General features: G+C 44.6%; 1 protein-coding gene across 6 annotated transcripts in view; it reads right to left on the bottom strand.

Annotated features, from left to right (window-relative positions):
* LOC120908426 (semaphorin-2A-like) overlaps positions 1 to 23,192 on the bottom strand; it is a 292,853-nt gene that overhangs the window by 5,654 nt on the left and 264,007 nt on the right. For all 6 annotated transcript variants that reach the window (XM_040319401.1, XM_040319398.1, XM_040319397.1 and 3 more), the window contains 2 exons: positions 2,864 to 3,220; positions 2,111 to 2,339 (listed from right to left, as the gene is read on the bottom strand). In XM_040319401.1, coding sequence (XP_040175335.1) covers positions 2,111 to 2,339; positions 2,864 to 3,220 — 586 coding nt within the window. The remainder of the gene's footprint in view (positions 1 to 2,110; positions 2,340 to 2,863; positions 3,221 to 23,192) is intronic.

The raw sequence follows: 23,192 nt of genomic DNA, 5'->3' as shown, positions 1-23,192 counted from the left end.
CATATACAAAAGGGAAAAAAATATACACTCAAAGCTCTTCAATTGATACGCAGATTCGAATTTTGGGAAAAAAAACTTTGAATATGAAAAATTGCCCAACAAAATACTTCTGGTGTTCTGGCAACAAAAATTACGCTCATTAAAAATCGTTCCCCCCCCCCTTTTGTGTGTGTATGCTTTCGTTTTGAGTTATTCAATTCAAACGAGCTACATCCTTACAAAAGCACAATTCGTGTGATTGGTGCGTGATCTATAATGCATCAAAAATGTAAAAAAGCTCGCTCCTTTACTTTTTTTTGTTTTGCTCTGTGTGTGTGTGTGTGTGTGTGTGTGCTCTGCTATTTATACACGTTGGAGTGATTTTTTTAATTTTAATCACCACCTTGCACCGATTGATTGCCCGGAAATGGGCAATTCGTACCGCGGCGAATTGATGCATTTCCGTTCGAGCGCGCTCTCTTTCTCTCTCTATCTCACTCAGTTGAGGCTTGGGAACGTTGATAAATTTTCATCTGATTGTATGCCCACCTTTGGCCACACACACACAACCTTCACATTATATCACAGTGGTGCTGGCTGCACCATCGAGTGGATAATGATTTAGTGCGCGACTAATTATCCGTGTTTCCAATGTTGCACACCACTTGCAGCAGGAGGACGGTTTGTGTTCGAACTACTTGACGTCAACGATCACACAATCGGAGCGAATGGCGAAGCGAACGGGGCAAAGGGTTTTGCTACAGCAAGCAATCCTCCTCCCGCTTTCGTTGTTAATTAGTATGAACGCAGGCAGGACGACACTTGAATGTGGCGGTGCGACGAGTCCAGCGGCGGATTAACCGCAGCGGAAGCTGTGGTGTTGGCAGCAACTAGCAAAGCTTGAAATGAAAACCATGTTCAGCCCATCGGGCTTCACCCAGCATCGATGTTCGCTTTTGTTGAATTATTAAGTGGAATTTAAAGTGGCAACGCTTGCACGTTCGGACGATACATCCCAGGCACTGGATCAATCAATTGTGAATGTATGTGTGTGTGTGCTCCTGTGTTATTTATATGTGGTTTTTCATGTTGTAAAGCATCAACAACCAAAACCCGGTACCGTGTTTTCGTGTAGTTTCATTTCGGTAAAGCGATTTTGTTTCTGCTCATACGAAACACGCACAACCATCCTGCACTAGCAAGCGACCGTTCCATTTCAACTATCGTACGTCACCGGGTGACCCGGTTTCCCAATTCATCGGGATAGGCGTGAATTCCTCACCTGGAAACATAGGTGCCATGCTGCTCCTATGTAGGAGGATTAAGGGTACCGAAAGCGCCCCACGAAGGTAGCACCAGTCTGCCCAGCCAGTGGACACTAACCACAGACACGCCCGGGTGGGTCTTATCCGTTTGTGCGTTTGTGCGTGTGCTAGAGACGGGGGGAATACGTTTCTCCATTTCATTATTTGGCGTGACCGATGCGTGGTCCGTTGCTGTGTTTTCGCCCAGTTGGGGCCATTGTTTTCAACCGAATTGGTTCGCTGTCGTACCCGATAGATTGTGCACTCAATGTATGGTAGTAGGGACTGTGCATTCTTTTGCAACGTACGAAAACCGATTCCCCAAAGCGCATCTGGTGCACACCGACACACCAGCACCGGTACCGGAAGGGTTCCATATCACATCAAACCTATTGGAATGTGTGCTTGAGGTGAGCTTGTGATCCACAACCGTGATCCTGCACAGGTACCAAACGTTCTGTTTGGAACAGCGGCATTCGCAGCAGGTCTATCCGGACGCAGAGCGCACGATTGACTCGAGCCGCCCACGGGGTTGTTTTTGGGTACGCACAGAACCCGTTCACCCCGTTCACCATGGTTGCAGTTTTGCGCAATCGGTAATCAGTTACAACGCTTAGGCTGTGATGGTCGCCTCTGCGCTCCCGAGAAAACAACAACGCTGCCAGAGTTGTTGAAAAATAATTTGGCGTGAAATTGAAATGGTTCTAGGCCTGAAGGGTTCGATGGTTTCCAATTCCAATGGTGATGAAAGAGGCCGTTCCTTCCCGGGGGCGTGCTTGCGGCCACACACACACACACACACAAAAACCCTCCGAATGATTACTCACTTGTCAACGACCAGCTTGGTGAAGACGAGATCGCGCTTGTAGTAGACCGGATTGTTGTGCTCGTGGTTGACCGCCTTGTCCATCAGTGGGTGGGAGCGGATGAAGTTGAGCACCGAGTCGGGCAGGGTGGACGTATCGTTGACGCAGGTGCCCGGCCGGGGCTCCGGTATCTTGGAGTTGAGCACCGGCAGCCAGGCCGAGTTGGACGAGGCCTGCTCCTTGAATTTTCCTGTGGGAAATCAGCAACAAAACGGGAGGAAAAAAAAGGAAAGGAAGAAGAGCGTTAGAAGGTGTTTGTATTGGGGTATTGTCCCTGTCCGGGGGTTTTGTTGTTTGCTGTGAACGGTGATACGGCTTGGTCAGTGGATGTGGATTATGGTTCCGCGCCACGTCAACGCTTTCGCGTGTGGGTAGTAGGTGGCAGGCTCTATTTCAGTATTCAGTAAATCACAATCACGTGACACTCGTCCTTATCGCGACATGTGACAGCTGTCACACAACGGTTGGTTGCTAATGCTGCCGCGAAACGAGAAAGGGCATTGCCGCTGGCTGAGTGATGGAAACTCATTTTCTAGTCAATCTCGAATGCGTGACTGTGGGACAGAAGGGATTTGCTGTAACAGGCGCACTTGACAGTTGAATGAAATTACCTAAAAGTTAGGTAGGTGGTAGGGTAGGTTGACAAACCGCCACACCGTCACTTAAAGCGAAGTCGGAGCGAACACTTTCTCACTAAAACTGGGCCCAACTTACCAGCGAATGCGCCATGAATTTCATTGATATCGAAGCTGCAGACGGCCGAACCGACCAGCCCGTTCGTGCTGGTCGTAAAGGTGGCGTAGAACTTGGTCTTGTCCGTCGGCAGCTGGTACACGTCCTGGATCTCGTTGAAGTAGAACGGAAACTCGCCCGAGATGCTGCAGTTGATGCGCGCCTTCAGATACGTCGCCCAGTTCTGGTTGAGGATGTTCTTGCCGCCGGTGTCCTTCTTGCAGACGCGCGCCACCCGCGAGTACACCGCCTTGCCGCAGTTGATGTACTCGACCGCCGTCTCCCGGAAGAAGAAGTACACGTGCTCACCGATGTCGAACGAACCGACAAAGTTGGGCTCTGTGAAGGGAGAGAAAAATAAGAAGCGAAATGGTGAAAATGGGTGTGATACATTGGTTAAGAAATTACACATAATAAGCGGAACAGTTTGGGTGTGTAAGGCGCTTTCGGGCGTTTCTTGTCGTGTTTGGGAGACTCAAAAAGAAGCGCCAGAGTTTGCAGTGTTGCACATTGGAAGCTTTTCAAAGCTTTGACCTGTTTGATGGTGAATGTGTGTAACTTATGGACTTTAGTAAACAGTTGCAGCAGTCTTTGGAATAGAATATGTGTCCTCCCCAAGCCATACCAGTCGAACGCTGCAGCAAGAACAAATTGTATCGTTACGGTTGTTTGGTGTTTGGGCGAAAGTTTGCGCAAGTGTGGGCCAGCAGACGCGCTCGGACGTAGAAACTATTGCCATCGGGGGAACGGATGGGCAAATGAATGAAGTAAAATGGGAGAAACTTTTCACTGCTCGTTTGTGAAATGCAACATTGCTCCAAAAGTAAGCATAAAAAACTAACAGAAACAAACGAGGCAACAGAAAGAAAGCGGAGAGGAATTCACTAAACTTAACTCGCTGCACTGTAAATTTCAAAGTTGATAAAATAGATAGGCAAAAAACATCGGAGCACGACGGAGGTACGGAAGTTTTCCAGCTCGGACGCTCGTTGGGCCGGTTCGGGTGCTGTGTGTTGCAAATTCTCCAAGTCCAGTGATTGGGAATTTTGAAGGCAACAAAACAAAGCGTGAAAAAAGTTGTCCCTTGGTCATTTTTAGCCCAGCGCTTTTTTTTTCGTTTCGTATGCTGTAACTAAACTTGTACCGCATTTACCGAACAAGGGACACACACACACACAACAGGGTGTGGTACTTTGCTTATCCTTTATTTCCTCTCATCTCTTGCATACTCTTTTGGAGCTTTCTTTTTCCGCAGACGGAGGTGGGCAAAGGGATTTGTTTGATCGGATTATTACACTCTCTGCACACTACTTTCCGGGGGTTAATGTAGTACATGGGACCATTCGTTTCGGTGCATGATTGATGTAGTCCATGCTTTCGGGCCATGTACCGAGTGGCAGAGTACCGTTTTACAAGACAAGTGGTTATCACAAAAAAGAAATTTCCTTCTCTTGTAGAAAATTTGATACACTGAGTGGTTTAAAATGGGCCCCACACTCGGACTGTAATGGACATGGACGATGAAGTATGCTGCAAATGTAACTAGGGTTGAAGATTTCATTCCCAAACAAAAAAAGTTCTTCAACATGATATTTTTCCCTCTTGCCGGCTAATAAAGAAACCATTAAATTGGCCCATTCTGGCCACCAATCCTGGTCGGACCAATCTGCCACCGAACACAGGCAGGTAAACTATTTCACCTCCGACCACCACGAGCTTGATCGTTTGCTATGTAAAATGCAGCAAGGAGAGAGAGGGAGGGAAGAGAGCGTGGAAAAGTGAGTTCATTTAATTTTCCTTCAAACGCTTCTCAAACCCCTCTAAAATAGAAAACTTTTACACTCTCACACACACACACACATTTTCGGCAGCATCCAAAAAGGCCAACTTTCTTCCTGCTTGGTTGGGAGAAAAAGCAATTTTCTTGCGCTTTTTTTCTCTGCCGAACCGAAAACTAATTGAAAAGACGCGCACACGCGATACTGGAGGAGTCTGGTGGGAAGGGGGAAGGGGAATGGTAGGGAAAGATTTCCACAACTAATTACTCCACACATTTTGCTGGCATCTTGTGGTGAAACTGTGACGATGATGCTGGTCACGACGAGCCTCGGAGGGAGCAACAGAAAAAAGGTGAGTACAAAAATTAAAATTCATGAAGAAAACTGAATTGAGCAGTTTGCCCTTTTACTTCTTCCTCCAACAGGCTGCGTACGGCAAAAAAAAAAAAATGGCTCCCCCTCAATTCCTCGAGCGCATTCCGATGAGTGCGCCATAACAAACAATATACTACAGTCAAAGAGGCAAAGAGAAGTCCCCAAAAAAAGGGGGCAGCAAACTCCACCATAAAGTTATAAAACACTCCATACTCCGGCTGTATGCACAGTAAATGGTGCAAAAAGTTTGGCCCAAAATATAGTTATTTTATGTCATGTCCCAAGGTAAAAGTTGGGAAGCCATTTTTTGGGTTTGATTTTCGTTGCACACCGCCCCCGTACACTTCTCGCACCGTTTGAACGCGTGTTTTGGGATGAATATTTGGCGCGTTTCGGTGAAAAGTGGTTTTGGGGTTCACTTGTGTTTTTTGTTTCCTTCGCTAGTGCGGTGGAGGTACCACATCAGGCTCTAAACGGTAAGAAATGTCTTCGCCCGTTCGCGCAAGAAGTCGGGAGAAAGTTGAAACATCAAGGCGGTACACACGTACGTGAGATGCGTCTATAAAATGTGTCCTTATGTTTTGATCGCGTTTAATGGGTTGTGGAATGGGGCCAAAATTAATCCCAGAAAAAATGCAGACTGCCGAAATAGAGTCATTCGAGGCGGTTTGGTTGTCGCAATAGGCGTTTACCTGGCGCATAGCAGCAGGTTCGGAAGTTGCCCTTTGCAAGGAGAGTACAAGCAGCAATGTCAAGTGTGGTGGGACATACTTGGTACATCTGCGTGACAAAGGTCGTGCTGGGAGTTGGCAGTGGCAGTTGTTGTATGAAAATTGTTTCTTGTTTATGATTTTCAAGAGCGAAAGTGTTCAATTAGCAAGAGCTGGGGTTTGGTTGGAGCGTTGGGGAATTCTACTGTTTTTGAAAGTTTCTTTAATTTAAATTATTCTTCTTTGCAGTTTGTTTAAATAAAATATTGGGTATTTTAAAATATTAGAAAATGAAAGCTAAAGCTAAACTGCATACATTCTTGCACTATTAACCATTTCGCTTGGTAATTTCAAATTTCCCGCTTCCATAACCAACAAACGACATCCTTATACAACTCCTAGTTAAACACCTTCCACTTGCCGGAAGGTGTCCCGCGCCAAAGTACAGGAGTGTAACGCTGTAACAACGGTGGCAAGGAATGGGAAAAACACATTACACCCAAACATCAACTAGCAGCAAGGCGACAGGAATAGCAGGAAAGTAAAAGTAAAAACAAGCCCGCCGACCAGAGCGCACGGAATTCCGTCACCGAAACGGAAGCAACGCAAACCGCGCGCGAGCGTATGACAACGGCGAGAAATACGTGCGCATTTTGACGGAAACCGCATAGCACCATCACGGCGACATAGTACCTGTCTCCCTGACCCTCCCTTCCCATCCCTTCTTATTAACGGCAAGGAGGGGCCACCGTTCGCATGAAAGTCCTTGCGTCCTTTTGGGGTCTTTTGAAAGGCGCCTTGTGTTGGATGGGTGCTTTTTTGTGCTTCACTTGCCGGACGATTTTACCCTGCCATGGCGAGGTGAAAGAGGGAAGCTGCCAGTCTAACGTTTGCGTGTTGCCCGAGCGAAGTAGAGGCAAAGTGTCGGTAAAGAGCAAAATTACTTCCCCTGCTCTTGGAAGCGTTACTTTGGCACAGCGTGCGCCCGGGGGGGAAGACGTACGGCGGTGGCCTCTTGTGAAGTGTTACTAACCATTGCATTGGCGATGTTAAAGCCCGGGAAGAGTGGCGCACGGCACCGGCTAACGTGGTCTGAGTGCAATAAAGAGCTACAATTAGACACACTTCGCGCACGATACACACGACACGCAGATGGGGAGCAGATCGTGCGACATTGCCGCGTCAGTCGCCGTTCGTTCATTCGCTGGTCCTGTGGTTGTTGTTCTGCTCATTTTCCGCCAGTGTATGGCAGTGTGGGCATCGTTCCGGCAGAGCACACGAGCACAACATATGCGAGATCACGCGTGTGTGTGTGTTGAAATTGAAAAATACCGTATCATTCCGGTACGGTGCGGCGTAGTCTGAGCACATTTTTGGGCAGCAGCAGCAGGCCTTTTGTCTGCGCTTGGGCTGCGCGCTTAGTACGCGACGCTCTAGAACCGTTCTCAAGTTTGACGGTTCCAATTCACCCAGCGGATATTATCTTTCTCGTTTGGCATCGATTGTGAAGAATGAAAAGAAAAGCCCAACGCACGCATCCAACATGCATTCTTGGAGCTTTTCGGTGGTGTGTAGGATGGAATGATCAAAATTGTCTTCATGCGAGACGTTTGCCAATGGTGGCTTCTGTGGGACGAGAGAAAGTTGAAAGGGAGCTTTTCCGGGGCCGGAAAGTATGCTGCTTTCTGGAACCATGACCATGCCGCTTTGTGTATTTGAAGTGTGATAAAAGGAGAAGAATTTAATATCCTAACATACGTTGCGGTGTGTTGTTACGTATTGTTCATAATGAAACCATGCGTTGCAGATGAAAGTTTATGTAATAATGAAAAGGGAGCAAAAGCGCAGCTTTCGGAGTGCTTCCATAGTTACAAAGACAATATTGATGAGGATATGATGGAACAAATACCAGACTTTTAGTAGTAAATGTAGAAAGAATCTAAAATGAATCAAGTTTTTAAAGTACAGTGGAACCCCTCATAACGAGTATCTCTTACAAACATTTTTCGCATAACGAGCAAATCAAAATGCTCTACAAATACCCCTCTTAACGACTAAAATCTCGCATAATGAGCAATTTAATTTTTGTTTCCGATAAGCAATTGTGATCATTTCGAGAGTTTCAATCGTTAATTATCAAGCTATTTTCAAAAGATGCAGGTATTAGTGTGAAGGAAAAGTGTAAGGAAGGTGACACATTAACACCCACTGCCAGTGGAAGTGGACAGGACATGGATTATAGTGGAGTAGTGTACCTCTCTAAGAAGCGTGTGTTTCACAAGTGTGAGGTGTATTGAAGAGTGTGTTCTTGCATCCATTCTTGATCTAGTTGCTCATGAAGTCGAAAATTTCGATACTAAGAATTGATCAATGGATTACTGTTGCCACTCGGAGGCGTTTCGTATGGTTGTGATGCATATAATCCCTATATACCCGCACTTTTCTTGACCTGGAACCAATTATTTCACTTTTCATGCAAATTGTAAGAAAAATAACCTCCCGCATAACGAGTGAGTCATTGGAACGGATTAAACTCGTTATGAGGGGTTCCACTGTATATAGATAAAAGATTTGAGATATCAAACCAGTTGCATAATTCATACGATTATCAAAGCATCGTACTAAATGACATTTAAAACAAATTCTGGTGTCTTAAATGTAATTAAAACACGCCATCTTTGCACTGTCTTCCTCAAGTTGCAAGTCTCTAGTTGCTCGAGAGATTTATTTATGATGAGAGCTTTATGTTGTAATGTAAAGAACTGTAGCAAGGCTTAATTTATCCATGGAGCTCACTGTCAGATATTTTAAGCTTAACGAAATGAGCTTAACTGTCCAGTTATTCTCACTGCTCACTGTTGTACCAGTAACTGTTAAACACACAGCCTCAACACTGATAGAAGATACGTTTTCCACACATCCTCTTTAAATCTTTCCATTGTGTAGCAGCATAAATGCAACCCATTACACCGATCAAAAAGTGTCTCTCTTGACAAAGAGATGCATTTTTAAAAGCATCTCTTTGTTCGTCCCTTACTTTCACAAACTTATGCATCTGCGAAGTACAGCAGTGTATCTTGGTGCTGTGATGTGATCGATCTTGTGCGAACGATCGGAAGAATGCACGCTTAGACGTATCACTTTCTGCCTGCTGCTTCAAAATCCTCCACCTTCGGTCGTCCATTATGCATCCATAAAATCACTTGCTGGTGTTCGCAGTGTTCCACCGTGGTGCGGGATATTACACGCCAGCAAGAACCAAACTAAAAGCAAAGCTCACGCAAAAAGCGAGCAAAGTGTTGCTTTAGTAAACATTCTCCTTTTTTCTGTGTGCACCTTTTCACCCTTTTTTTTTTTGGGTAAAATGTTACGCTGTGTTGTTTTCCCGGCGTCAAGCTAGGAAGCAATCTCTTGCTCACTTAGTGGGACCACTGGTAACGCGGCTTCGCAAACAGAATGATTGTTCCACAGCATTAAAACACAACGCGTCAACCGTAACGCCACGCGACACTTTTGGCAGTGTTGCGTGCGCACGTTTGGGCACGTTTTTCCCGAACCATTGGCAAAGCGAGAGTTAGAGAGTTCAGCGCGTGCAAAGCAAATCATCCTCATCATCCTTTGCCCATCGTACATGTTGTACCGGGGCTTGTCTTTTTTTTTTTAAACCATTGCCAGTTGGCACGAATATCACACAGTTGAAGCTGTCAGAAAGTGCGAGTACGACGCGGAATAAGATAAAAAAAAAGTATTCAACGACATAGAAACGGTGAACAAAACGAGAAACACACAAAAACACTAGAAAGATGCCTGAAGGACGGGGTGAGAAACTTTGCAGGCACGGAAGGCAGTTCGTTCTTTGTTGACAGCAAGCGAAAGAGATGCTTTTGCATCCTGCGACATACACACGGCGGTACATGGTGGTGCGATCGGTCGCCATCTTTTGTCCTGTTTCGCGTTGTGGGCATGGTAGTAGTGTCGCACCATCCGTCCGTCCGCTTGCCTTTATTACACTTTGATTGAGTTTTTTTTATTCAAACACTTCCACGACTCTGGCGCAGCCTTGGTTCCGTTCCGATATGTGCTTTTTTGAGGCGAAAGCTTTTTGCAGTACAGCTACCTTCCGGACCATCTTCAAAAATTGAGGGTTTTTTGTTGTTGCTGGTCGTCAGGACGTCGTCGTTGCTGGTCGTGTCGTCAGGACACGCGTTCCGTTACGCTTAACAGCAGACGGGCAGAAGTGCGCTGTGTAAGTACGCTTCCGTGGCCCGTGTGTACTTTTACTTAGCAATTTAGTTCACTTGTGTCATGGTTTTTTTAGAACATTCTCTTCTTTTCCCTAGCATAAAAATGGCATTTGAGTGGAAATGACAGAACGCTGATACATGATCGAGTTCGATAGTAATAGCAAAATAGGGTTAATTAATTTCTACCTCTAATGTTACAACATTGTTAAAAAGCAATAAATGGAAAGTACGGGCAATATTTTTTCTTTTCAGAAACACGGGAAAAAAAAATACAAGCACAAGACAACATAATAAAAAACCTTCTTCAACAGTCTACGGTTTCGCACAAACACTTCAAAGCGAGTGAAGTTGAAAGGAATATACACTAAAGTATAGTTGCTCTTGCCATTTTTCCTCTACTAAGGTGATGAAGGGAGTTATTTTAGCTCATTTGCCGTGCCGTTTGTAGATTTATTCTCATAGTAGCTTTCATTTTTTCCCTTTTCAATGACCCTTGATCGTATTATTGCCAAGAGAGAGAACGCGAGCCCACTTGCACACTTTGTACTTTTTGCTTTACGTTCACTCAATTGCTGCATTGCACATTTAAACCCGCAGAAGGTGTGCTTTCACATTATTTCATTTTCTTCGTTATGGCTTCAAGATCTTTTCAAAGACGTGCGGTGAAGGAATAAAAAATCTGTTCTGTTATTTTTTCCCACGTTACTTAGACTCTAACTTGATTGTCCTTTGCTGTAGCTGCCGACAGCTACTCACTGGCATTGTACGATTTCAGGATTCTCTTTGCTGGCCATTTTAACAATTTCAATTAGCTGTTAAAGTAAAGGTACACAGCATTGGTACACAGAAATAAAAGAACGTAAAGAGAGTATGCTACCTTTTTTGTCTTTGAAACTTTTTTGTTAGCCGGCATGAAATTTATATTATTTATTAGTTGAAATTTACGTTGCAGAATTGCGCGGTAAAAATCATCAAAATTGGTTCTCTTCTATTGGGTTTAAAACATTTATTCATCTCCATCACTCGATCTTGAAAGTGAAGCCTCGCACTTTTGCATGGAAGTTCAGGTAGAGCCGAAAGAGCTCAAAATGCCTGTAACTCCTGCAATTTAAAGAAGTTGTAAATTCCCTAAATTACAAATACGGACCCCACTATGATCAACATACGAACTAGCGCCATTGTAACATTGTTAGAAAGCCAATAATTTGCTATAAATATTAACCACTCAGCATCAGGCCCCGCCAGTAACGCCACACTCATAGTGCGTCACTGCATACGGAAGCGGCGTAATAAACAACCAATTCCAATCTCCAGAAAGGCAACAACGGCGAACAAACGTACCAAATACAGCAGCCACTATGTTTGCCATCATATGGTTTTGCCCACTACTGGGGAGGCCCTTTTTCTTGCTGCAGTCATTAATTATTATGATGACTTCCCAAACGGAAAACCAAAGCGATGCCGGGGAAACGGTCACTTGCTCGCTTCAGCCCTCGTCCGAGCGGTGAGTGTGGGAGAGAGTCTGTTAATTAAAAATTGTATCCTTCAGGATCATCCCACAGCACAGCAGCACAGGACATTCAGCACAGTCACACGGGGGCTGGCTGCAGAGCTGCGGAATGTGCTATTGCGGGACACTGTAACCGGAATGAAAAATGGACTAGATCCACTAGTAGTAGTATGAGGGTGGCGGGGAGAAAAAACGACGCCCGGCTATCTTTTCACACCGCGGGGGAATATGGAATATTTTATTTCTTCATTCCCGTGCAGACGACGCTACTGCGCTAGACGATGATGATGGTGGTGGCGCTTGACGACGATTTGTGAAAAACGCAAATTTTCCGCATGCTGCTGTTAGCTGCGCGAACGAAGGAGAAGAGAACCCAAAAATGACCACACACACACACACACGCGCGCGCTGAACGACGACGACGGATGGTCATCTAGCAAAGGCTGGTTTTTTGCCTTCTTTTTCCAACAACGGGACCCTCAGGTGACTCAGGCCAATGTACCGTGTTCCTAATTGTAGCAAAAAGTGATACTCTGTACGCCGGGAGGGCGCGTGAAGAAGACAGCCGGTTTTTTTTTTTTGGTTGGTGCCATTAAATTTATGTACATGCACCAAAAACTTTACTTTTATGAACGTGCTATAAATTATTTTAACTTTCATTTTCTCAGATGGCAGCAGTAGCGGTGTGCGCGTGCAACCGCGAAACGTACCACGGGGCATCAGCAGAGCCTGCCAGGCACGGTGGTAGTGTGAATGCATTTTCAATTTTCCACGTGATTCCCTTCGTAGGGGAGGTTTTTTTTTGATGGAAAATATGCCTATGGGAGGGCGCACACTACTTTCACTTTTCGGTGCCCGCCAGACAATTTGCCGGCAGAAGCAACAGCAGAAGCGTGAGTTTTCCAATTTGGTATGTTGTGTTGGGCGAAAGGTTCTTCTTGTTTTTTGTCGTTCAGTGGAACAGGAAAAAGGAAACGTTTGACAATTTGCCGGTCCCAAACGGCATGGTCACACAGTTGCCAATAGAAAACAGTTGCGTTCGTGAAACTCGAAGCGGAATGAAGATGAACGATAGTCCGTCCGGTATGACACACGTCGTGAAAATAATCCCTTTTTGGTTGGTCTGGTAACAGCAAGGAAATAATTTAGCATTTGTTAGCGAAAAATCTCGTAAAAGAAAAACAACATCGTTGTCCTGTCCTCCTCTTGGCCATCCACACGTTAACGAGCGCGAGTGTGTCCCTTTCGGTGGCGTGGACATCATACGGGCAAACGGGAAGTGGATCACCGGATAAAACGGACCCAAATGGTCAACACACATTGCTGTCATCTAAAAAGAGCTCGTCTCAAATGTACGCGCGACGCTCCAATGGCGACGAGTGGACAGTACTGAGTACAGTGAAACCGAAAGCAGAAAAATGCGCGAAATGAAAATTCAACGCCACATGGTTTTCCTGGCTGGCGCCAAATGTGTGTTCGCCTGACCGTTACCGGAATGCAAACGGCAAACAGTGGAATGGTAACGAACGGTTCTTTTCAACCCCCATACACCAGAAAAGACTCTCTTTCGACCAATGTCCACCAAAGACATCACAGAGCGAGTGAGGAACACAACAACAGAACAAAAAATTGTTTTGATTATGCTTTTTAATGTGTCGTTTTCCTTCGCTTGGCAAGAGTTTATTTTTCATTCCCCAATGTCCACCACTTTTTCTGCTGCTACGTTACATAGAAATAACGACTTACGGGGACAGCCCACGGTGGTCTCTGTTGACGTTTTTTTTTTGCGACACGGGATGTTGTTCCCTGCTGTGTGATGGCTTTTTAGTTTATCCGGTGGGGGTTTTACGATTTTGTTTCGCATTTTCGCTGGAAAGTGACGCAGCGGGGTGCACTGGGTGGAAAGATTGGGTGTAAATAATGAAGAAGTGGGATAGAAGCTATCTCTTGTCTCATGATCCGTGTGAACAGGATCAAGAGTACACTTGGGATGAGGCGTTTAATATTGGAATCTGTTGATTGGATAGGATTTGCACTCGTTATTGCGGTTGTTACTGAGTAATTGAAGCACAGTTAACGTTTGAAATTTTAACCATTGAACTACTATAAGTTTGAAAAGGTGTACAATTTTACGCTTGCTTGTAGTAAAAACCCTAACTAGCCTTTTGAACGCCCTAAATTATCCTTTTAATCTTAATTAGAAACAAGAATTGCATACATTTAGGCGTTTAAAGTATAAAGGATTTGAATTTGAAGGATAAACTATCATTTTAAATGTTAATATGCTTAAAAAGGGGGGCGGTCCCGTGGTGCAGTCGTCAACTTGAATGACTCAATAACATGCCCGTCATGGGTTCAAGCCCAGAATGGACCGTCCCCCCGTAATAAGGATTGACTATCCGGCTACGTGGTAATGAATAAAGTCTCGAAAGCCTGTATAGACCGGCATGTCCACGTAGGATGTTACGCCAAATAGAAGAAGAAGAATTGGTTAAAAACATAAAAATTGTTGTCATTTCCTAAATATTTCTTCGATCATTCCTTCCTGTACGCGAGTAAATTACATCATATTTGATAATTATTAGCGACCTACCGTTGGTGACATTTATTAATAACACTTTCCTCTTCACATTTATAAATAACAACGAGCTGCAGCTCTTTAGCTCACAAATTGTACTTGCATTGCTCTTTTACAACATCACTATTTCGCTTACACTCTCACACCATTCTATCCCGCCCCGTTGCTCAAAACGACGTGTAAGTTACAAGCTGTCGTCGGTGCCGAAGAGCAGCAGCACAACCAAACGCTGCGCCACTTCCGCTTTGCATAGCGGCAATAATTTCTTCGCTTTCAACACAGCTGCTGATGGATAAATTGTAAAAGTCGTTACAGCGACTCGTACATCCGTCACGGGCACAACGGCCAATGTGTGCCCCGGGTCTCTGCCAGCGATCATGCCCGGGCAAGCGAATGAGGAATATTGAAATTTTCTCAGCAACATTTTCATTCCCGAAGAGGGGGAGGGAAACACAACTAAAACGCAGTGAACGATGGAACGAGCTGCAAAATAGGAAATCGTTTACAGATGCAACGACAACATTACTGGCCAAAGAGTTTGCGGTGCAAGGGGGCAACCGCGTAGCCGCATAACCGTGCAATATTGCAATATGCATGCGTTACGATCCCACGCGAATGCGCTAAATACTTTTTCCCCTCGGGCTGCATGCACCACGGTGGTGCAGCAGCAGCATCAGCAGACGACAGCCATCATCCGCTATGATACACATTTTTATGCATGAAACGGACGGAAATTATCATAGTAATGACACGGGCGAACCAGCCTCGGATCGTGTCGTGTCGGTAAATGGTTCTTCAATCTCGTCAGCCAGCAGCGCCAGCACATGCCAGCATCTTATGCTTGTGTTTCTGGTCTGGTCGTACATCATACGGAGCGCACAAATTGATTATCAATTCCTGTCTGATGGCGGAAGCATATGATAGGATGGCGGAAGTATATGATGTTATTTTTTCTTTGATTTTCGTTTTTTCCTATTGATGGCAGGAAATGACTGAGGATGCAGTTTTAGAGATAACAGTTTATTTTTTGTTCTGGAAGTAGAGTTATTTTTGTGCACTTTTCAATCTTTTTTTTCAAAAATTATGCTGTTTCTCAACACCACATTACCGCAGCTTTCACTAACACTCCAAAACCAAACAATTGAAATGATAGCATACTGTCGATCGGAAAGGCAATAAAACTCCCAACACTAACACACCAGCACCAATCTGCAGCATACAACAATGATGTGAAACGGGAAAGGAAAAAAAGCAACATCCCGTGTTCAAACGATCCACCCAAAACTTTGCTCGAAATTTATCGATCAAGAAGATTATAAACTCCAATCATTCCGGCGGTTCCGGCGGGCATCGCCGTGCGCGCGCTATGTATGCTGGGAAGTTTTGCACCGTGCGCACGTTCGAAAAGTGTTTCACACTTCTCCGGCAGAATAGAAGCTTCTCGGTGCGCCAAATGGAAGGGGCAAGCCTGATTGGAGTCTGATTAAAATAATCGTAGTTTATTGGATGCGAAAGTTTGGCCGTACCGTCGCCGGTACCCGCACCGGGCTGTGGTGTGAAGAAGAACACGAACTCTGGTAGTATTTTATTTCATGCCCCAGGTATTGGGAAAACTTTGCTTTTGTAAACACACAAGAGTCCACAAAAAAGGTGTCAAATGAAAGAGTAAAATATGTGCACAACATGGAACAGTGGAACAAATGGATTTGGGTGGTAAAATACTATCCCTAGTATCCTGTTTCTAGATGTAGTTCGTACTTTGTGTTATATTGTGTATGAAAAATCTGTTATTTCAACTATAGTGTAGAATCTGTTCAACATTTGAACGGAAAAACACAAATATAAAAGCTCAAAGAGTCGTTTTTTTAATACGCACACGTCTCGTTTTTGCCTTTTTTTTGTTTGAATTCTCCTCATAGTATTCAAGTTCCTAATTTTAGTCGCAACATCATGCTGCTGGTGTGTCAGCCACCCGTGAACGTTTATCTTCATTCACGAAATGAAAATTAAAACTTTCACCATTTTCCTGTGTGACCTGTGGCTCTGGTCTGCGTTATTTTTTTCTTCTCCGGAGCGCACAAAAAGCCACAAAAATTTAGTTTGAGCGTGAGAACGAGTGATAAAGCGACCGCTCGGCACACACAGCGGGCAAAGTGAAAGTGTACACATTGTTAGACTGCTAACGAAGAGTGCGCAGTGGCTCTTGGCAGAGATAGTCGGAACAGACGGAAGTAGTAGAGAGTAATAGTTGGGCTAATGGGTTTCCCAATTGGTAGAGCTGTATGGAACGGGAGAGGAATGTTTTAATTTTAATTTAGTTTTTAAACGGGAAAGACTGAGAATTAAAAGGTTATGTTGAGTAACATTCAAAATACTTTCAACTCAAAGCCTAATTAAGAAAGATTTTTTTAAAATAAAATCATATTGAAAGTAAAGTCAGAGTTACATTAAAAGGCAAACGTTTTCCCAGCATGTAAATAAACATATTTTTTTATGTGTCTGCGTATAATTTAAGACTATAAACAAAAGCTGTTTATAAAACATAATTTACAAAAAAAATGTCTCCGATGGAGACGCCTGGTGTTTCACAAACTTCAACCATTACCCTTCTCCTTTTTTGCATTTATCGTGAGCTTTTTTGTTTTAAGCTCAAAACCAGCAAACAAAAACGTGTTGTAAGTGGAGGCAAAAAATGCATGGCAACACTTCAACACCAACAGATTTACTGCCATTACTTACTGTTCCACTTCCCGTATGCATTCTCACTGGAAAAACAGAACAAAAATAAAACACCGCTGGCCGGTTTTTGTTGTTTGCAGCGAGCAAAGGCAGAGTGTATAAAAAAGTTAAAAAAATCACTTAACCATACACATGTCACCATCGCCGTCGGTTAAGTGTCGCGCGGCAAATGATGCAAAATAAAAATGGATGAAATAATTTTCATGATTACTATTATTACGGCTTCAACGACAAACTCGACAACACGGGACGACACGGCAAGACACTCGTGAGCGTAATGATGGCATGTTAGTGGATTTCTTCCAGTTTTCTCGCTCTCCCTCTTTCTCTCGTGGTATTATTTGCGCTTTGCATTCACAAAATCACGGTCATCACGATGCGAACATTTTCCGAGGTGTTAAATCTGAAATTGTTCACACTCACTCGCTTTGTGCCTTGAGTGACGCGGGAGGTATGCGCTGAAAGGTAGTTCATTACCTTTGCTTGTTACTGTCACGGCAGTGAGTGCAATTAGAAGGCGTCTATAGCTGAAGCCTTTAGAATGGTGCAGCTATCTGGTTCAGCGAAGTAGCGTTTTGTTTACAAAAAACACCATTCAAACATCACTTAAGCCCGAAGGAAAGTGAGTGGAAGGAAAAGTGTATTTTTAAAACAACGGTTGTTAACTGTACCGGGAACACATGGGCTGGTCTTGTTTCGCAAACGACAGCCTGTAATTTTCCATTGAATGTTAAACTAGTTACACAAAAATCCGAAAAAGTTATTTCAAAATTCAACCTCTCTCTCCCTCTCTGTCACTGGCAAAAGGAACAAATATGCACATGTAAAAATAAAATCCATTTAGAACACATACATCACCTCATATTGCTACTGGTTCATAGCGCAAAAGCAAGTTAATCAAACGGCCAAAAGCATGCCAAAAGCGAACAGGCACCACCGTGCCGAAAGATTGATGCATCGGTTTGCATACTTGCACGCTGTAATGCAATCTTTGCACTGCAAAATTCTTTTCTTTCTTCCTCAAGCGGTACCGTCGGTAAAATAAAACGGACTTTTTCACACACTACATGCCTCGTACAGTGGAAAGCTTTCATCCTGTAGCTACGCTGCCGGTTTTGTGTCAAGAAAATATGACACAACCAATTTAACGTGACGACGGTGAGGCGAGAGTCGGTTTGAGAACGAAACACAACACCGTGGAGGAAAATCGTTTTCTACATTTTCCATCAGTGCAAACGATTTTAAAACTACTTTACGCGGTGAAGAGCAGGCAGGCAGCCTGCAAAGGTCAGATGGTGCCACACCGGCATAACTTGGTACTTGTCATCCGATGCCAAGCGGGTGGAAACTATCGCACAACACACTTCCGGAAAATGTATTGGCATTTCCTGTGTGTGTGTGTGTTTTTTTGTAATTCAAAAAAAGATTCTTTCTACTGCACAAACTAGAGAGCAACGGCTACGAGAAAGAACAGTAGGTGGGTGAAAATGCATAAGCAGTTTCCCATAGAAAAGGTAAAAAAATAGGCAACGAAGAAATAAAACGAAAAGAAAAACAAAAACGTAGCGCTAAGCTGGATATGGAGTGAAAGAAAACTGCTTTCACTTTACACCTGAGATTGGTGCATAATAGATTCCCGACGTTCGAGGGTACTGGCAGGCGAGGAATGGTGGATACAATCACCATCTCAACCACCACCACCGTCCCTCCACCAAGCGGTATAGTTTGCAATGAATCAACGAGCAGTGAAACAAGAACAAACTGCTAACTCTGTGCTAAAAAAGGAAAACCATGTAGCTCCATGTTCCGTGGCAATACCATCGACCATCGGGGATCGATTGACGTGCCGACAACCCAGGTGCCGTCGAGAGTGCAAACAGTAAAAATCTGCACCAACAAGACGGTGCGCACAACACACACCTCTCCGTTACTGCTGTGTGTAGTGTAGTATGTTGGCATGCAAATAAGGTCAGTGCTGTGTGTATTTTGTATTTTTTTCTTTTCCACCTTTTCGCCCGTTACATCCCGGGACCCATACCCAACCAGCCGGGGAAGGGGGAACCAACTGCTTACAGCAACGATGGCAAAAGCTTTCTGTACAGCTTAGGTACGCTTCTTTGGTTAGTGGTGTTAAGAATAAACACTCCCTTTCCTGAACGGCAGGGCCAGCAGCTGTGTCTCTCGTGTGTGTTGGCGTGCTCGATTCCTCGATGCGTACTTGCTTCTGGATGATGGTGGTTGCATCATCGTCTTGCACAGAAAAGATCAAATGCATATGGCAACGGAAGGGGAAGAACGCTTTACTTCCAACACGCGCACTACACCAACAAGCGATGATTTCTTCATCTGCAAAAAATGGAAATAACTGGAGCAGAAATGGAACGTTCTTAAAAGCGCAAATGTGTTTGTCAACTACCTCTCACCACGGGGATAGTCCCGCAGGGGAGTGAAGCTACACACCTCTCGAAACGCTACACACACTAAATAGGCGTAACAGTTTACCTTTTCTCTTAACATCCACTCACTCACTCGCGCGACACCCTTGCTGCAATCATTTTTTGTACTGCGTTTCCCCACAAATGAAAAGCTGAAAGCATCCCCTGTGCTTTGGGTCTGACAGAGTGCATAATTTTTATAGTGCACTTCAACCCTTCCAGTGTTGAATAGAAAAAACAAAAAAAATGGATGAGTCGAAAGTCATTTAGACACTACGCTCGAGAGCTAGTAAAAGGGAAGGGAGAGCTTTTGTGTGCGCGTTCAATGGAGAACGATGTTACCACCACCCTCCGGGGCGATGAGGGATGGGCATGGGCAAATAAGATAAAAAGAAAGCTTTCGCTTATAAACGCTCCTCGGGATTTCACACTATGCTGTCTCCTTTTACTTCAGCTTTCCCGCACTGCTCTTTATTAGTGTCGCTGGTCACGTCAAAAAGGAGCGAAGAGCGAAACACCTCAATGCTTTAGGGCTCTACGCTCCTAATGCAGGGCATGATGTTAGAAGATCTTACCGTAGGAACTGTTGGCTCGGGCAACATTTGAATAGTGTTTAATATTTGCTTAGCGTGGCTCGAGTTGGTTGAAAACACCAGCCGGCAAAGTGTAGTGGAGGTCTGTGAAGAATCAGACACACGCATAGACACAGAGTCGTAAGGGCAGAGTCTGCGGCGGCAGCACTACACCAGCGTGTTCAGCCCCTCGAGACAGTAGAATAAAAGCAACCTAATGCATTCGACTTCATGAAAAAAGGGTGTGAAAATTTGCGCCACCCAGCGTTTTTGTTGTGAAGCTTGCACTGTGGGCAAAGAAATGAGAGTAAAGTCACTCTTTTGTATAGTAGCATGGGAATAAGACTAGGGGAAACGCACATGTATGGAGCGAGACAAAACCGTCGCCTGTACATGAAACAAGTTAGGTTTGCTAGTAAGTTTTATGCGGTCTTTAGCTAAGAAAGCGATTTACGTAGTAAGTTTAAACGTCCGTACAATAAATGTATTGTGATTTGAATTCTTTTAGACGTTTAAAAATGCCCTATCTATAATGCCAAAATTGAACAGAACACCGTTTACCTGTGTTTATTAGCTGAACAATTTAGATCAAAGATTTCTAACTAATTTTTTAACGGTCGATTGTACTCTGTATCAATTAGGAAATTTTTTAACACATTTTAAAATTTATATAAATTACAAAAAAAAAAATCAAAAAAAACATTAACACTTACTGCTACACCCAACCTCAGCAAGTCGTGAAAGATCATGCGAATGAGGGGATATCAAAGCAACGGTCCGGCGGTAAAAGTTTCCTCCGTCATACATACATACACTCACAGATGCTTGAGCAATAGCAAATAAGAAGCGAACTTTTGAATAGTTTAAGCAACCAGCGCAACCAGGCAGCATCATTTTTTTCCGAGAGAGAGAGAGAGAGAGAGTGAGAACCCACGTCAACGAGAAAGTCAACCGGGCCGCCTCCGATTTTCCAGTCCTCCACATATCGTGGAGGAAAAAAAACACGGCCTATGCCCACACTAACTGAATGGGAGGGAGGCCAGGCCAACAGCAGCGACTCCATGCTTCGAATTTGATGCATGCTGAATAATGGATGAATGCGACCGGGCACGGGTCAGTTCACTTGCTCTCTCATCCTCCTCCACCTCCTCTTTCCCTGTGTCTGTTTTCGCGGCAGTTGATGATGCCCGGGTGAACGTGAAGCATAAATCAGGCTCGAGCAAATAGGGTTGCAGCAGTCGCCCGAAAGAGGGCATATTTAATGGATTCATACGTACACCGGAACGTCAATGCTGATTTTCCGAGACTGGCGCATCTCGGCTGAGCGCGCGCAATGTTCGTAACTGTTACCATTTAAAGGTGGAAGGTGCAAGAATCGAAACACCTTACAAAAGGCCATTGCACACACCACATGGTTAGAAATTTAATGGCAACCTTCGGGGCCGGCATCCCGGCCCATTTCCCGCGCGCACAAAACCTGGGCAACTTTTAATGTCCAAAAACGCTCAACCCATCCGGATACAGCTCCTCCATCTTTCCCTCGTCCCCTTTCGGACCAAAATAGAGATTTGAGAAAATTATTTTACAACATGCTGCGGTTTTTAAGCTGCCCGTTGCTGCAGCTCAGGAACAGCTGCTGCTGCTGCTACCTTCACACTCCCGTTTTATCGAACATTACACCGCGCCGCACCGGGTTGTCGGGTTGCCACAAAATGGCCGGCAGCCCTTGCTTGCGGGGGTGAGTTTTGATGGCCGGTTTTTAACAACCGATATGACGACTTTTACGATTCCGTAGCCACAACTGCACGTACCAAACCACCCCGTCGGATATATGGTGGGAAATAATTTTTACCGGGCTTTTTGCGGCCAAAGGGGGGAGTGAAAACCTGGAGGAAGTTTTAGGGCAGCAAAAGCTGCAACGGATGGATACGGCGGCAGCCGAAACCCATAATCACAAAACCCTGCCGACACACCTGAAACGATGATGCTCTCTCTCTTTCTCTGGGCGCTCTATGGCAGCTCGAGTAATGGGAAATGTCTTCCGCAAAAGGTACAACACGGAATGGGATTGAATTTTTGCGGCAAAAAACCCTATTGGTTTAGGGGAGGTGGAAAAAAATCCAATGAAAAATTGGTGCCCCCCCCCCCTTTTCACACCAATCGCCCGGCGGGAGGGGAAAGAAAACAAGGAAAATAGATTTTACGGTACCTTAAAATATAGGACCACCACTGCTGACATGTACACGCTGACTTTTCGGAATCATAATTTACCACATTACCTTCCAGCTGGCTGGATGGTAGGCAGTGGGCAAACAGGAATGTGGAAAGCATATTACGTGACACCGATGGCTTTTGTGTACCCAATTTTTCCTGCCAAATGGGCTAGTTTTTTCTTCCTTCGTCTGTAGATGCTTTCTTGAAAAATCATTTTACAGCCACCGTGACGATTTTGTCATCCCGGGAAAGGGAAAATATGGTCTCCGTCACCTGCGGGCAGGCAAGTTTTTATTTTTATTTGAAAAGCAAAATCTGTCCTACTCTTTACACACGGGACACGGGGCGCGGGAAAGTTCATAAAAAGGCATCCATCATACCGCTCTCCCACTCCCTCGCCAATCGGACACGGCATCCCGAGCACATTTTGGGGGTGCACGGAATATAATTGAGTTATAACTACCCGGAGATGGATTTCCACTGCTGCTGCTTGAGATGGAGGACGCAATTTCACGTACACACCCTCGCGCTGTCCAGATTGCAACAGCTGCCCCGCCGTAGATGGAAAAGTTAAACCAAAAAATGAATATTCTTTGAAATGTCTGCAGGGCACTTTGGGGCTTGGAAATGAATGTATGAGGGTGCCGATATTGTTTCGCTTTTTTTTGCCTTCTTTGCCAAGGGACAACACACAACAAATGAAGAAGTTTGATGCAGAAAAATGCGCACGAAAAGCAAAAGGGAAAACACAATCTTACCTCCGGTACGGGGGGGGGGGGGGGTGTATGATGATCAACGAATACGTAAATCTAATAACCGGAAATAAGGAAAATGCTAAACAACGTGCTATTTCTCCACAAAAGATTGCCCAAAAAGGCTAGATAAACCCGGTAAGAAAAACAGGGGACAAAAGACCTTTTTCGTACGCGTGCGGAGGTGATAAAATAAAATTTAATAGAAAATAATACATCTCGAGTTAATTTAGTGCCGAGTAAGTGAAGGGGGGAAGGGGAAGGGTCGCACTACGGAGAGGTCACATTTGTAAAAAAAAGGGAACCCCCGGAGAACGAACGGACCGCCCCATTTGCATAGATATTACTCCCCGGGGATACTTGTTAGCACATGGAGGAGTATAGGCATTGGGCGAAAACAAATA

The sequence above is a fragment of the Anopheles arabiensis genome, chromosome 2, assembly GCF_016920715.1.
Source record: "Anopheles arabiensis isolate DONGOLA chromosome 2, AaraD3, whole genome shotgun sequence".
In the NCBI taxonomy this organism is placed as follows: domain Eukaryota; kingdom Metazoa; phylum Arthropoda; class Insecta; order Diptera; family Culicidae; genus Anopheles; species Anopheles arabiensis.
This window is presented reverse-complemented; position numbering and strand designations above follow the sequence as displayed.